The sequence below is a fragment of the Triturus cristatus genome, chromosome 7 (genome assembly GCF_964204655.1).
Source record: "Triturus cristatus chromosome 7, aTriCri1.1, whole genome shotgun sequence".
In the NCBI taxonomy this organism is placed as follows: domain Eukaryota; kingdom Metazoa; phylum Chordata; class Amphibia; order Caudata; family Salamandridae; genus Triturus; species Triturus cristatus.
In genome coordinates, this window is record NC_140590.1 from 766,870,762 (window position 1) to 766,885,226 (window position 14,465).

The 14,465-nt window shown below is 44.6% G+C and overlaps 1 protein-coding gene across 2 annotated transcripts in view; it reads left to right on the forward strand.

The window, feature by feature from the left end:
- ANAPC11 (anaphase promoting complex subunit 11) overlaps nucleotides 1–12,049 on the forward strand; it is a 31,869-nt gene extending 19,820 nt beyond the window's left edge. For both annotated transcript variants that reach the window (XM_085617537.1, XM_085617536.1), the window contains exon 3: nucleotides 11,310–12,049. In XM_085617537.1, coding sequence (XP_085473663.1) covers nucleotides 11,310–11,455 — 146 coding nt within the window. In that variant the 3' untranslated portion in view covers nucleotides 11,456–12,049. The remainder of the gene's footprint in view (nucleotides 1–11,309) is intronic.
- The last annotated feature ends 2,416 nt before the right edge of the window (nucleotides 12,050–14,465 follow it).

Consider the following 14,465-nt stretch of genomic DNA (forward strand, 5'->3'; position numbering starts at 1 on the left):
ACCGCCTTTTTAATATGCACGCGTGGTGCTTAGTTTACAATGTATTGCAAACTGTTGAACAAGGAAACTGCTGAGATCCCCAGTTCTAGGTTTTGAATTGAATTTAGGTAATGTCAGAAAATCACATAGGTATTTCCCCATACATTGTAACAGGTGGTCTAGGCAGCTGTCAAGGAAATTAAACTGCTATTGACAATGCCATGCATAGGTCTTTTACTTCCTATTGCTGCTGCCTAGAATTCTCTGTTGGCATTTGCACTTACTGCCTTTGGACATTAGGTGATTTTCAGAGACCTTGCAGCACTGGTTGCTGATTTGTAGGTTGAAGCGGTCTAGTTTGGTAAAGACATTTTGGAGACATTCAGAAAGCTTCCCTGGGAATGCATTCCACCCGTTTCTTACGTTGGCTTGGTGGTTTATAACTCACATTTTAATGTCTTTCTATTTGCTGTCTTTGTTTTAGGCTGTGCAGGGTGAGTTTATCCCTCCCAAGGAGCAAAGTCTTTTTACACCAACTCCCCTTGTATTCTTCCGTGGGTGCTCCTTTCTGTAAACAGGCCTGTAAATCTTGTTCTCATCTTGTCACATTTGTTGTGCATTCAAAGACAGAGGTCAAATGTCAGGCTGTGTTGTCCGAGGGAGCTTGCTTTTTACTTTTCTTCCTCTGACTTCAAAGTGAGAGGGTTTATGTGGCAATCTTGCTGGAAACTGGTGGTAGGGATGCTGGGGGTAGGAATGGGGGTTTTTCTAGCACACAAACATTTAAATGAACTATGCAAACAATTCAGAATATATCAGAATTAGGAACACAAATGAAGCACTTTTTTGTTAATTCTTAAGTGTGTTGAAAACAAGTACTTTAATGTAATCAAAACAAATCGTTACTGTCTAGGTGATGCTATTTCCAAACAGTATCCTTTGTGTGCTGTATAGTTTTATTAGTAAAACTGTATGAAATTACTTTCATATTTCACCATACTAATTAAACACTAATCTTTTATGGGTTCCGGAGTTGCATGCTACTCGCCAAAAAAACGCTTCAACACCCCATCAGGGGTAACACGCGCTATATAAATGCAAGCCTTTTTCCCTCTTCTATCCTTCTGAATCCAAATAACTGACTATCCTATCCACCACTCCAATTACTTTCATATTTCACTATACTAATTCCACACTAATCTTTTATGGGATCCAGAGTTGCGTGCTACTCGCTGAAAAAGCACTCCGCCTCGTCAGGGGTAGTAAGCGCTATAGAAATGCAAATACAGTACAGTCTGCAAATGTAATGGTCATTTAAATTGAAGATCTGTAATGACAGTGCACTACCACACCATGCATACTCTACTCTACGTCACTGCACTCTGCACCACTCCACGCCCCTGCATTCTATTCTGCACCAGTCTGCTTTATACTACAGTATGCCACTGCACTCTTCTCCACGCCACTCTACTCCACTCTATGCCACTCAATACGACTGCACTCTATGCCACTTTACACTAAGCCACTGCTCTCTACACAACTCAACCCTGCATCACTGCACTCCACTCTGCACCACTGTATTCTAGGCCCCTGCTCTCTATGCCACTCTACACCACTGCACTCTACAACACTCTATTCTGCAACACTGCACTCTCCGTCACTGAACTTTCTGTCACTCTAATCTGCACTTTTGCAGTCAATGCCGATGCACTCTACGCCACTCTACTCTGCATCACTGCACTCTGCGCCACTACAATTTGCATCACGCCACTCTTCACCACTTCAGTCTACGCCTCTCCGCTCTGCACCACTCTATGCCACTGCACTCTACTCTGCATCACTGTTCTCAAAGCCACTCTACTCCGCACTACTTTACGCCAGTGCACTCTAAGCCACTCTACACCACTGCACCCTGTGACACTACTCTGCAACACTGCATTCTATGCCAATGCACTCTACAGCAGTCCACCTTATGCCACTGCACTCTACTCTGCACCACTCTACTCAAAGCCACTTTATGCCAATGAACTCTATGCCACTCTACACCACTGCACTCTGACACTACTCTACAACACTGCACTCCATTCCAATGCATTCTACGCCACTCTACTCTGGATCGCTCCACTCTACTTCACTATATTTTACTCTGCACCTCTCTATGCCACTCTACTCTGCAGCACTGTACTCTATTCCACTGCACTCTACGGCACAATTTTCTACTCTGCTCCACTCTATTTCACTCTAATGTGCACCACTGTATGCCACTCTTCGCCACTGCACTCTATGCCACTGTACTCTTCTCTGCACCACTCGCAACACTCTAACCTATGCTACTATGACGCAGCACTCTACGCAACGCACTCTGCATCATTCCACTCTACTCTGCCACTTTCCTGTACTCCACTGTACAAGATGCCACTCCAGCACACGACACTATGCCACTCCACTCTGCTACTCCACTCTACTTCAATCTTCACTATTCCATTCTACAACACTGTACACCACTAACATTTAGCCATGCTGAACAGCAGCCACGACGGTGTACAACATGGCTAAAACACATTTGCAAAGTCAATAGCTCTTGCGTAAGCGAGAACTATTGGTTTTGCCAATGCTTGTGTTGTCTTGGAACTGCAGTGCTGCTCAGAGAGCATGAGTGGAGTGACGAGCAGTCTCTCTGCTGGCGTTTGCACTGTCTGCCTCTGGACATACAGGCAATTGGGCCATCCCCGGGGACGCTACAGAACCGTGGATCCGCTGTGTTGTCTAGCCCAGCAGAGGTCGTTGTTGTTGTGCAGGAAGTGCAGTCCCTGGTTTACCTCACTCTAGTTGTGATGGGCACATGTTTCAGTGCATAACCTGCTCTGGTGGGAGACCGACTGAAAACGAGTCCAGCCAAACCCTCCCAAAATGCCAGTTGGCAAGGAGGCGGGGTTTCCGCGCCAATGACAGGCACCCGTCACGTTCTACATAAGCTGAGTGCAGCCCTCAAACAATGGAGCTGGCGCACGTGGGGGAGAGGAGATGGGAGACATGATCAGAGGGAAAGAGTCCCACACTTACTGTAAAGTAGTGGCCGAGAGCGGCCAAGAAGCTGATTGGAGGAGTGTCTCAAACTCGGTACTGCAGTCTCGACACCGTCTTCTACATATTGTCATTGCAAGAGGTAAAGTGTATGTCTATTGTACACTGGAAGGGCTTGTGCAACTCCTCACAAACAGTCGATGGAAGGGAGACATGTTAGCTGCGGCGCGCCAAGTGCATCATTGCAGAGAGATGAATAGTTTATTTTTCAGTTCATTACGCACTGTCAATGAGCTTCATTCTACAGTGGATGACAAAGTTGATGACTGTCCATTTCCTACATGAATCATATCAACTACAGTAAATGTCAGGATTTACCACACAAACCAGTGAGTAGGATAGCATTTTTGTAAACCAAAGGCCAGTGCGGAAGCACAATCTCTGCTATATCCTCCACATCATTTATTATTCAGTATTCCTGCAGCCCTTGCTGTGCAGTGAAACCTCTGAATGAGTGGTGCCACAGTGAAGAGCATTGACTGCTTTTAGCACGAGACTAAGTGTTGCCTACCTTGCTCCTCTTCCACCTGTTAGGCCGGTTGTGGTTTGGAACACTGCCTGCCAACATAAGAAATACATTCCTTATGTGTGTTTTAATCCTGTTTTATTATTTATCGATATTCAAACAAGTCAAGTGCAATGTAAGTCCAAAACCTGGCACATAACATCTACATAGCAAAAACATATTGTAAGTACGAGTATTTGGTACTCAACAGGAGTTACTGGGCACAGATCCAACCCTCTAGCCAAAGGGGCAAGGGGACGGATAGTCTGGGAAAACATGCTAACGAGCTGCAGGATAGTAAGTATGGCCTGATAAAGAAAGAATCGCTCATAGCGATTCACAAAGCATCCATTAAGACTGTGCCTGGAGTCCTAGGAGCCCACCTAGCCCATATCCAGCCTCTTTCCCTAGGTATGACAGTGAGGGTCCACTCCAGCTCCCAACCTAAGGATACTGTGAGTTAGAAATCGAAGAACGGTGAGAAAAAATAGAGAGCAGAGACCTGCGCTCTTTTCGCGAGTGCCCAAATAAAGGAGGTCTCACTGTACTACCCAGCCGGAGATGGATAGATGTAAATTTTGTATGAAATATTTGTGGAAAAGAGATCCGATGCATACTCATAGGATGATTAAAGTTAGGTTGTACCAGGAGCAGTATCTTGTGCGATGGCGGTTAAGGAATCGGGAAGGGCAGACGTGACCGGAGAGAGACTCCCTAGTGTATAGGGCAGTCATGTTCAGTACAGGTGAGTGGTTTTACAAGGAGTTCACCTAGCGTTTTAACAACCACGGAGAGCTAGCATAGCATGGTTTGGTCATACCCCCACCTGTTCCAAGGAACAAGGTCCATGTTTGTTGCAATGCCGCCATTTGATCCTGTACATTGTTCACTACACAGCCAATTTAAACAATTCTGCCATCCATTCACAATAAGATGGGAGTGTGCAGCTGTGTCTGAGTATGCATGTCTTTGCTGCCACTAATACTTGGCAAGCATCTCTTCTTATGATGCTTAATACCTACAATTTCAGAGGAAATCGTGGCGATCCCTCTGTTTCAGTTGTAGTTCAGCAGTCCACCTGAGCTTTTGGAAAGACCCAAAAGATTCACCTTCTGTAATTTGTCAGATGTCCAGAACCAGTGGTGTAGGATATTGAAGTAGCTGGATCTCACTCCAGCTTTTCGCAGGTCTTTATCATAACATTCTAGGATTTCTGACCAGTGACACACTCTTATAACTTCTTGTACCACCGATTGCCACCTCAAACTTAATATTTCCTCAAACAGTTTGGAAAATGAGTGAGAAACAATCATTCAGTACATGCCAGAAACCCCCCCTGCCCTGCAATACTTTCCCTACCTATGCAAGTAGTCATGTGTGGGGAAGTCGTTGATTTAATTGGGGCTTTCAAAGGCTGTCCGTCAGATAGTAGACATGTTGATTATATTACCAACATATGTAGTTACGCATAACATACTTGGTTTGCAGAACATGGAACAGTTGTTTGTGTCACTGTGCAAGGATTTGATCTCGTGCAGGAATTCCTGCTTTCTCCAAGAAATCCCAGAGTCAGGATATCCCCCCAATATAGAGAGCTACAGTTTTCCATAATGGCAATTTGTTTGAGACACGCAGGGTCTAGTTTAAGGCAGCAGCGTACAGCTGTGCAAGATATTATGGTCAATTGTATGATGGGGTCGTCTGTCGAGGAGTGTGAGGCCTGCATCAAGTCTGCATATGTTCATCCACCTTTTCTGCTAAGACCAGCCGTAGTGCATTCCAAGTCTAGGCAGAGTAATGCGGTGCTCAAGGTTGGACCTATATCCACAAGCTGGGAGAGCTGGTGAATCTGATAGGAGCTCAGGCATGGAAGTTGTCAAGCATCCTGAGATCTTGTTGGCATACCTTTTACAGTCTTTCACGTGGAGTTTCATGGGTCCCCACACCACCAAAGTCTGAAAATCTCGGTCGAGCCCCTTCCAAAGGCCTGGAGGGGGGTGGGGGGTCGGTGGCAGCACAGAAAACTGGTAGTTGAACCTGGGCCCGACTGCCATCTTTACCGTTGGTGCCCATCCCTACAGATAGAAATTAAGCTGTTCGCAGCGAGCATAATAATTTGTGGGCTTGGAGATCAGCGGCTCAAAGTTGCCTTCCGTCATGGATATAAGGCCTGAGTTGACAGGAATGCCTAGATACTTAAGTTGTGTATGCCTCCATTGGAAAGGGTGGCCACTAATGGTTGTTCTTGAGAACACTGGCAGAGCTTCGCTCTTGTCCCAACTCATCCTGTATCCGGTCAAGCAAGAGAAACAATGATCAGGAAAAGTAGAGAGGGTACATAGGTCAGAGGTTTATGGAGCAAAAATAGTATTTTGTTTACATACAGGAAGAATTTGGAGTTTTCCACTTTTGTTTGTATGGTTTGAATCCTGCACAATGGCGAGTGACCACAGCAAGGCTCCATTGCAGGCAGAAAAAGCAAAACAGAAAGCGGACAGCCCTGTTGTGTACCCCTAAAGATGACAAATCTGCAGGAGTCTAAGCCTTATAGAACCACTTGACCTTTGATATAAAATGCAAACCTAGGAAGGAAGGATCTGTTCATGGTTCTAAATGGGTAATCCCACTTGACCCTGTGAAAGGCCTTCTCTGCAGTTGCGTCCTACGGGAAATCTGTAGAAAGCTGTAATATTTGACATAGAGTTCTCAGGTGATTGAGGGATATGAAGGCTACGGCTAGTAAGCACTTTCCGGAGTCTACCAGGATTGTAGCCAGTATCTTCATATCCACTTTGATCAGTGAAATCAATCTGTAACGACCATAGTAGAGGCAGTCCTTTCCAGGCTTCTGAAGGATCGTGAGTAAGGTTTTTTGGGCGATTGCTAATGAGGTACCAGTGCATTTTGCTTCCTTGAAGGCATCGAATAGCCTTTCCACCAAGTGCGCTTCGTTCAATGTATAAAACTCTTCGGGGAAGCCATTACATACGGACCATTTGAAATTTTGTTGATGGGAGAGCAGCATTCTGCTTCTTTAATCATGTCCCCAAAGCTGATTCACAAGCAGTCCAGTCTTCCTCTGCAAATACAATTTACATGTGTTCATGGCACCCTGATTATTTGTCTCTTCCTTCCAGTTCTCGTGGCTATTCCAACTCTGTTAAAGGGGTAAACTTGGTATTCAGGTCTAATGCTTATGAAAGTTAATGAATGTGGGGAATGAAACCTCAGTTCTTCAACATGGGTATCTTTGTTAATTTACCAAACCACCCTCCCTGAATAGAGCTATCAGAATGGAGCATATTTTAAAGCCCTTTGGTGGCGATAAATTGGTACATGTGAGAGATCAACTGGCTCTGTTGATGTGATTGTGATGGCTAATTTTCTTCTTTTAAAAGGCAGAATGTTAAAAAGGTTGAAGCTGCAACGCAGGCCTATGTATTTTAAATCCATTTTGATTATCTGGTTGGTTTTTACCTATAGTGTGCTCATTTTGTTAAAATATGAGAGTTACTGGACATAGAAATTGGATGTGTATGGCTGGAGATAGTTATTTCTTTTGAATAAGTGTTCTGGGATTCTGCACCTGTGCAGAGAGATTCAGATGGTTTTAATCAAGAAAACTCTGTTGGGCAGCACTTTTTAGCCTGGTGCAGTTATCGTCAATCTTGGTTTTCAGGTTTCGCCTGAGCCAGCGCATGCGCTGGTCTGGCGAGACATTTAGTAAGTGGGCTTTAAAAATCCGACCACACGCTTTTGCTTGTGGCCTAAAGCTTGCGGTTACGCGCACAGGCGCCATCTGGCTTGCTGTCATGGCTCATTAAGCGCATCGTTCGCGGCACCCTTACAGCGCGATCACTTTCCTCTTGCTGCCGCGCGCACCACTCGCGTGCTTTTTTAAATTAAATCGTAGCTCGGCTAGTTCCTGCTTCTTTGGTATGCGCTTTGAAGCCCTGCGGCTACTGGTTAGGTGCTTAGAAACTGCTGTGGTGTATGTTTAGAAACCTGCTTGCCTCAATGTGGTTGTAAGTGTGACTTATTATTGCACACAGGGTGTAGAGCTCACCTAGACTCTTGGGCTTTGTAAACTCGTTGACTTTCATAGGCTTCAGAGGCTGTCGTGGTTAGCTGTCCCATCTGTCACATGCTTACAAGTTCGTCTGAGATTCAACGGCTGCAGTCGTAGACGTTAAGAGTGCAGTTTGTGTGTGCCTAGAACCCCGGCTTTGGTTTGTGTGCCTCAAAGCAGCAGCCTGGCCCTTAATATCTCAGCTGCAGTTTGAATGCCAGAATTGCGCAGTGGTTATATATAGTCCGTGATTACAAGCTCCGCTGTGACCCATCTGCTGCATACTTAAAAACCCAGCTACCATTTTGCTCCTGAGTATGAGCGTTGAATCCCGGGTGATGCCCGTGTGCGGGTGCAGCGTGTAGGCCCAAAAACCCGCCTACAGAGGCTGACCTTAGCTCTCCTGCAGTGCATGCACATAAAAGCTCAGCTACAGTGTGTGACTTTGGGTGTCATGTAGCGTTTGTGTTTGTGCTTTTGAACTTTGCTGCCGATTCTCTACGTGTGCTCAAAAACCCAACAACTGTCAATCAGCCACACTGCGAGGACCACTGACAGTTCTTCCTGTCAGTATAGCATTGTTTCATTTTAGCCAAGACGTCCATTAGTGGTAGCTGCGGCCTAGCAGTGGAGGTTTACTCGAGGATGTGATGTGAAAGCTGATTTTAGATACATGTTTACAATATACGCGATCAGACTGAGCAAGATTAATGCGCAAACAAAGCTATTGTTTTGAAAAGAAATGCACCAAAATGTACAGCAAAAGTAGAGCATTTAAAGTAACAAAAGTGTAATTCAGAAGCGCCGATTTGGCAGTGCTGCTATCTTGTTGATGTCTCACGAGCCTTGTAATTTTTGCTACATTGGATTAAATGTTTTTCTATTCTGCTGTCTCATTGGTATTGAGTGTTCTGTAACACGTGGCTTGTAGTAATACTAGTTTCAATGTGTTTATGAAGGGAAATGTTTCGGTTCTACTGGGAAATGCTTCTTTAAATGACTCCCATACAATACATCAGATGGGGCCCAAAAAAACACTATTGGTGATCTTACCTTGCAGCATGATTCATAAGTATGTGCATATCGTGGTTGCATTGTTATGCTTGCATTGTTGGCAATCACTTGTGAATTAGCGCACGTCTATACCATAATGGGCAGCAGGGATTCATTATGATGTGCTGCAGTACAATTCTGTGCATGGTGGCAAATAGTGAAAACAGTGGTACATGTAATCCTGGCTAACATGTGACACCCTTAAGCACCACGTTTACATACCTATTTATGTAGCTGTGCACTCTACACAAGGAGATTACACTTCTCTTAGCAGCCAGCTGACTCAAAGATTGAATAATACATGAGTGTGTATGTCCTCCAAAACTTATCCCAGGAGCTAAATGTGCAAGATGTTTTGTTATGAGACTAAAATGGCACTTCTTGAAAACTATTATTTTTTAAAACATGCTCCTTAACCTGCTACGGTTTAGGTCCTGTGGTTGTGGCACCAAGAGCCTGTGTGCAGCGTTTTTGACCAGATTAGCCAGTACTAAAAACATTCAACAGCGCAGGAAAGGATTAGAGTACAAAACCCTCCCTTCCTATGCCTCATCCCTTTGCTGGTTATTTATAAGCAACCTTCGAGCTGGTAGGGCTGCATAGCTAAATACTTAAAGGTCCCAAAAGCGAGACCTATTGGCTATGCCAATGCTTGTTTATCATTCTTCTGTAGGGAAGTAGTGACTTGGAACCAATCTAAAGATTTCTGTAGCAGTTCTCTGACCTTTGTGATGCTGATTCTACTAAGATTATCTCCTGTTCCTTAACCGTGTTGCAACTTTACTTTCCGTTAATCTTCATTTCTTGGAGTCTTGATTTCTCATCACAGTCCTCCTTTCTTCCCATGCTAAGCCTGTGCTCTTCTGTAGCAGTACTGCTTGGATTGTACACACAATACTTCTGCTTGAGAGATCGAGTATTTTGGTCCTTCAGGCAAAGGGTAGGACTACGATTTTTGAGCTGTATTGAAATGGCTAGCTTGGTCAGCTGTTCCTTGAGCATGGCTCAGTCTTGCTCATTGAGGACCGTCTCCCGTAACGAAGTTTACCGCTAAGCAACAAAAGCATCCATGTGGGGTATTAAAATAAGTTTCCCCTAAATACAGTTGGACACAATAATTAAGTATTTAAGCTCCAATCCTAGGGCCCGATTCACAAAGGTAAACTGAGACTATAGTCCAACCTTACAACTTTCGGTATTCACAAAGGACATCTACGAGTAGAAAAGTTAGACTTTTGTTTCAATTTAACTTAAGTTTTGGTCTCCAGTCTAGCTGAGGTACTTTACAAGCAAACAAGGGAACCCTATAAGTCGGGCGCAACCGTGGGCTTACAAACTGTTTTTAGATAATGGTCCCTTTCACAAACAAATATATAAAGTAGTGTTACACAGAACTACATTGTGACCAGTGTAAGTTTTCTCCAACTTAACAAATGCATATACTAAACAAATAATCTGAAAGAAAAACAAAGTATAAATAAAGTTCAGTGGGTGAAAACGGGGTTGGAAATCACCAGATTTCCAGACCTCAGGCCTTTACATCCATAGTGACTTCACATACATATCTACAACAGTCACAATTGTAAAAAACTTCTTATGCGCCACATGAATCCTCATAAACAAACCTGAGTAAAGATGTGGTTGTCAACGGCGTTTCGATCCCAACTAGAAGGCTTTCGTCTCAGTTTACCTTTCTGAATCTGGCCCCTAGAATATTTTTCAAAGTGTGTCATTTAAGAGACCCCTGGTACTGGATTTCTTCTACTTCTCCTGAGGAGATTTGCAGAAAATACTTTGAGGAATTTCTCCCGCATTAAGAAGAACGCAGGCAGGTGAGAGACATTTTATAGCAGATGGAAATAGGTTGATTTTTTTTTTTTTGCACATCGTATATGTGGAGTCATTGGCAGTGGTGTGGTAGTGGAGAGGTGTGGCTCACTGGTTAGAGGCGGCAGATCCGTAAGCAGAGAATCGGCCAGGGACCAGGGTTCAATTCCCGACGCGGCAGGGTCGTGGACCAGTGTCAAAACGGACTCGATAATTCTCGCCTCGGTACCTACTCTAACCAGGAACACACTCGGCAACTCTGGGCATTAGCTTGCCTCATCTCCACAACGGCCCCCCACATTCGCCGGGGATGCCTGGTTTCACCTTGGAGATACCCTGGAGGGACCATCTCACAGGGATAGCCAGGACGGGTTCCCCAGCGGTCTACAGCGCCAGGACGCCTCAGGGCAGCAGTGCGCTTTATAAGACACATACATTTACATTTACATTTATCCTCCTCAAAGTGTAGACTATTAATAGGAAAAGACAGCTCACCCTAAGTGAGATTATCCAATGAGTAATGTAGGGTTTAAACACCCTAGGCCATGTGCCAGCCGGATGTGGGATATGGAACACACATATGTGGAAACTATACTTATTCTGTATAGACAGCATATGCGTCCCAGGTAGTGAGCTTAAAGTGCTTAGCATCTGAAGTAGAGCGCATGTGGTTATGCAGCATGCAAATGGAGTGAACAATGTGTGCGTCTGCTGTGGTCAGAGGAAGGGGTCGTGCCTTGTCAGCTTCAGCCGTGCCTGTCTAATGGTGCCTCTCCCATTTTTGTATCCTAGGTAAGGTGCCGGGGGACGACTGCCCACTGGTCTGGGGTCAGTGCTCGCATTGCTTCCACATGCACTGCATCCTGAAGTGGCTGAACTCTCAGCAGGTACAACAGCACTGCCCCATGTGCCGACAGGAGTGGAAGTTTAAGGAATGACTCCTTCTCCAACTCTATCCAATTCCTTTTCCAGAACTTTCTTTTCTTCATTTGCAGTCGGTCATAGGTGTATTTTCCAATTACTGCGGATTCAGTCTTGTGGGCATGACATTACCAGCTAAACAAACTGATGCCATCTGTTTTGAGTAAATTACTTGTGACGTGCAAGGCCGAACCTTTTCTTATATTCTCGACATCCAGTGCAGGTACCCTTGTCTAAATGCCCCTACCTAAAAACTTTTCTCCAAACTCCTATTCTGGTGTTTTTTATCAGGTGTCTCCTGTGCAAGTACGAATTTTCACAGATATTTTTTTCACCCATTCAAAGGCAGCAGGCGACTTTGTGTTAAGAGTAAAATGGAAATAAATAAGTATTGTATGTGAATAATTCCTCGGGTCAAATATGAATATCATCAAAGTACAACAGCATCTTTCAGTGCATTTATGTTTTGAGATTGAGAAGAGAAGCCTGCTTTAAAGTTATTAAGGAGGCCTGTAACATTGTTAACTTTGGCAATCATGGGTACATTACCTGCAGTGTATTGCATTTGTATTTATTTGTGTTTTATAAAGTTCTATACTTCACATACGCCACTCCAGAGCATTGTTTTCATTTTACTGTATCTTTTGAAAAAGGGAGGGTGGCATCCCAACTCTACTGTTTCTTGCTTTTTTATTAGGTATGGAGGCAAGAAAAACTTTTTTTCGTTGCCCATATTTCTCAAGCTTACCCACTTATTCCTATGAACTTACCACGTGGTGCCGTTTGGCACAAATACCTCTGCGGAACTCCACCACTTTCCATACTATTGCACGTCCCTAGCGGGTCATTGGAGCAGTTGCTTGCTTTAGGTGCCTCTGTGGTTATTTGTAACATGGCAGTCTACAGATGAGACTTCTGGGAGTGGATGTCTTGCACCAACATTTGCCCCAGCCGTCTCTTCAATGCTGCACCACTGGAAAGTGATGGTGGCCAGGCCTAAACATACTGTAGATGTGCTAGGATGCATGCCAAAACAGTTTTAAAACGGCCATAGGCCTAAAGAACAGTGTTTGTCTAGTAGCACATCCCACTCATTTAAAGCAACCTGAAATCCAGAAAATGAGGTAAAAATGCCAGCGCTCCTGCCACCATAGCTAAGATATCTACCGCACTTCGAGTGTGAAGCAGTCCCCTAGGCAGAGTTTTGCTCTAACTTCTCAGTGACCTTATCCTGCTACTTTGTTTTACCCTGGGACTGGCCCAGCCCTACCTTCGGCTTCCAGAGTATTGTGAGTTGTTTTTAGGGCTAAAACCTTATTCACTGGTCCAAGGAAACCATTTATTTCTCTGTCACCATCTATCACCATTACTGACAGAGAGAAAAAACCTTTATTCAAGTCCTGTTCTACCCGTGAACCGAAAAAGATTTATACTAATGATCCACATGATCAATTTATTTACTGCCTTTATCCTACTAACAAGGCATCCTGCTGTGATAGTTGTATGACATTTAGTTCTAAAACTCTGGAAGACAGGGAGAGAAATGTGGCACTATATTTACTGGAAAATAATAAGTGTGAGAAATTGGGTTATTGGTTCAGGGGGTGAAACCCCTCTCAAGCAACAGTCACAATCCTCGTCAAGGTGAACCACAAAAGTCACTAACCTAATCTGTGCTTAACCCTTCGATATCTTGGAACTAAAATCAGTCAGGCTTAATTTAGAGGCACTAAGTTAAGTATTTATGCAGCACGCAAACAATAAAATAAAAGCGCAACACGAGATATTGCACACCAATTTAATAAAATAGAGTAAAATGTAATAAGTAAAGTGAAACCAAATCGACAAAAGTCCAGTTAGTAGAACGGAGGATATGCAATTGTAAAGATACATGTAAAAATAGCACCAAGAAGCAGAAAGTGTTAACTGTGGGTATCTGGTCGTGCTAGACTGTGACAAAATCCCACGTTCCAGCCGACTGCGATGGAGTGCTGGGCAGACACAGGAGCCAGGTAAGCCGGCTGAAAAAGTTAAAACTTCAGATTTCAGAGGAGGCGCTCAACTAATGCCAGCCAAGGGTCTAGGGCCTGGGGAGGCACCTCTTGGGGCTCTGGAACTCGATCCAGCAGGGATCAGGCAGGTCCAAGGAGGGCTAGTTGCATGAGGTCAGGTGGACAGTTGCAGGGATGCCTCTGGAGCTTGTGTCCCTGTAGCTCAGAACTGGAGGTCAGCAACTGAACCTTGAAGTCACTCTGGTAGTCCTGGGTTTAAGGAGATGTTCCTCTCTCCAAGCAGCAAGAAGGGACTCAAGCAGCAGAGAAGTCCTCTGAAGAACAAGGCGTGCCTCAAGCAGCAGGGCAGTTTCTGGTGGCAGCAGGGCTGTCCTCTGAGAAACGAGGCAGGCATCAAGCAGCAGGGTAGTTCTCAGGAGTACAAGGCAGTCCTTCTGTAGACTTTCGCAGGTCCAGGAGTGTACTTGTTGCTCGAATATGAATTTACCTTGAAAAAACACAGACCAGATGCATTTGGCAATAGAGGAATAGTTAGTTTATTCAAACACTTCGGCCCGGAGCACAGTTCCAGAGTCTGGATCCAAAGACTGTCTCAAAGTCCAATTGTTTTGAGCGCCTTCATATACATTTCTTGATGCATCTTAAAACAATTCATCGATCATTCATAGGAATGTAGGCCTAGTTATGGTGCCATACATTACTCCCACCTGATGACAAATGCAGGTGGGTCTCGACCTTGCAAGAACACAATTACGGCCAATGGGTAACGTGTTCAGATGTCCGGCGTGGGGAGCACGTGATCACTGCATGTGCTGTGTCCTGATTAGCTTAGTGTTGCTAACTTCATGTGGTATCCAACTGTATGATGGTTTGGGAACGAGTGCCTCTTTGGTCATGTGCGTTTTATTGGGGCCAATCTCCCCGGACCATTGTGGTGTCGCTGCCTATCTGTGGAACTAACCTGGGTTTTTCCTGTTCATGCGTTTGTTCTTCTGGTTATGTGCCACCCTACCTG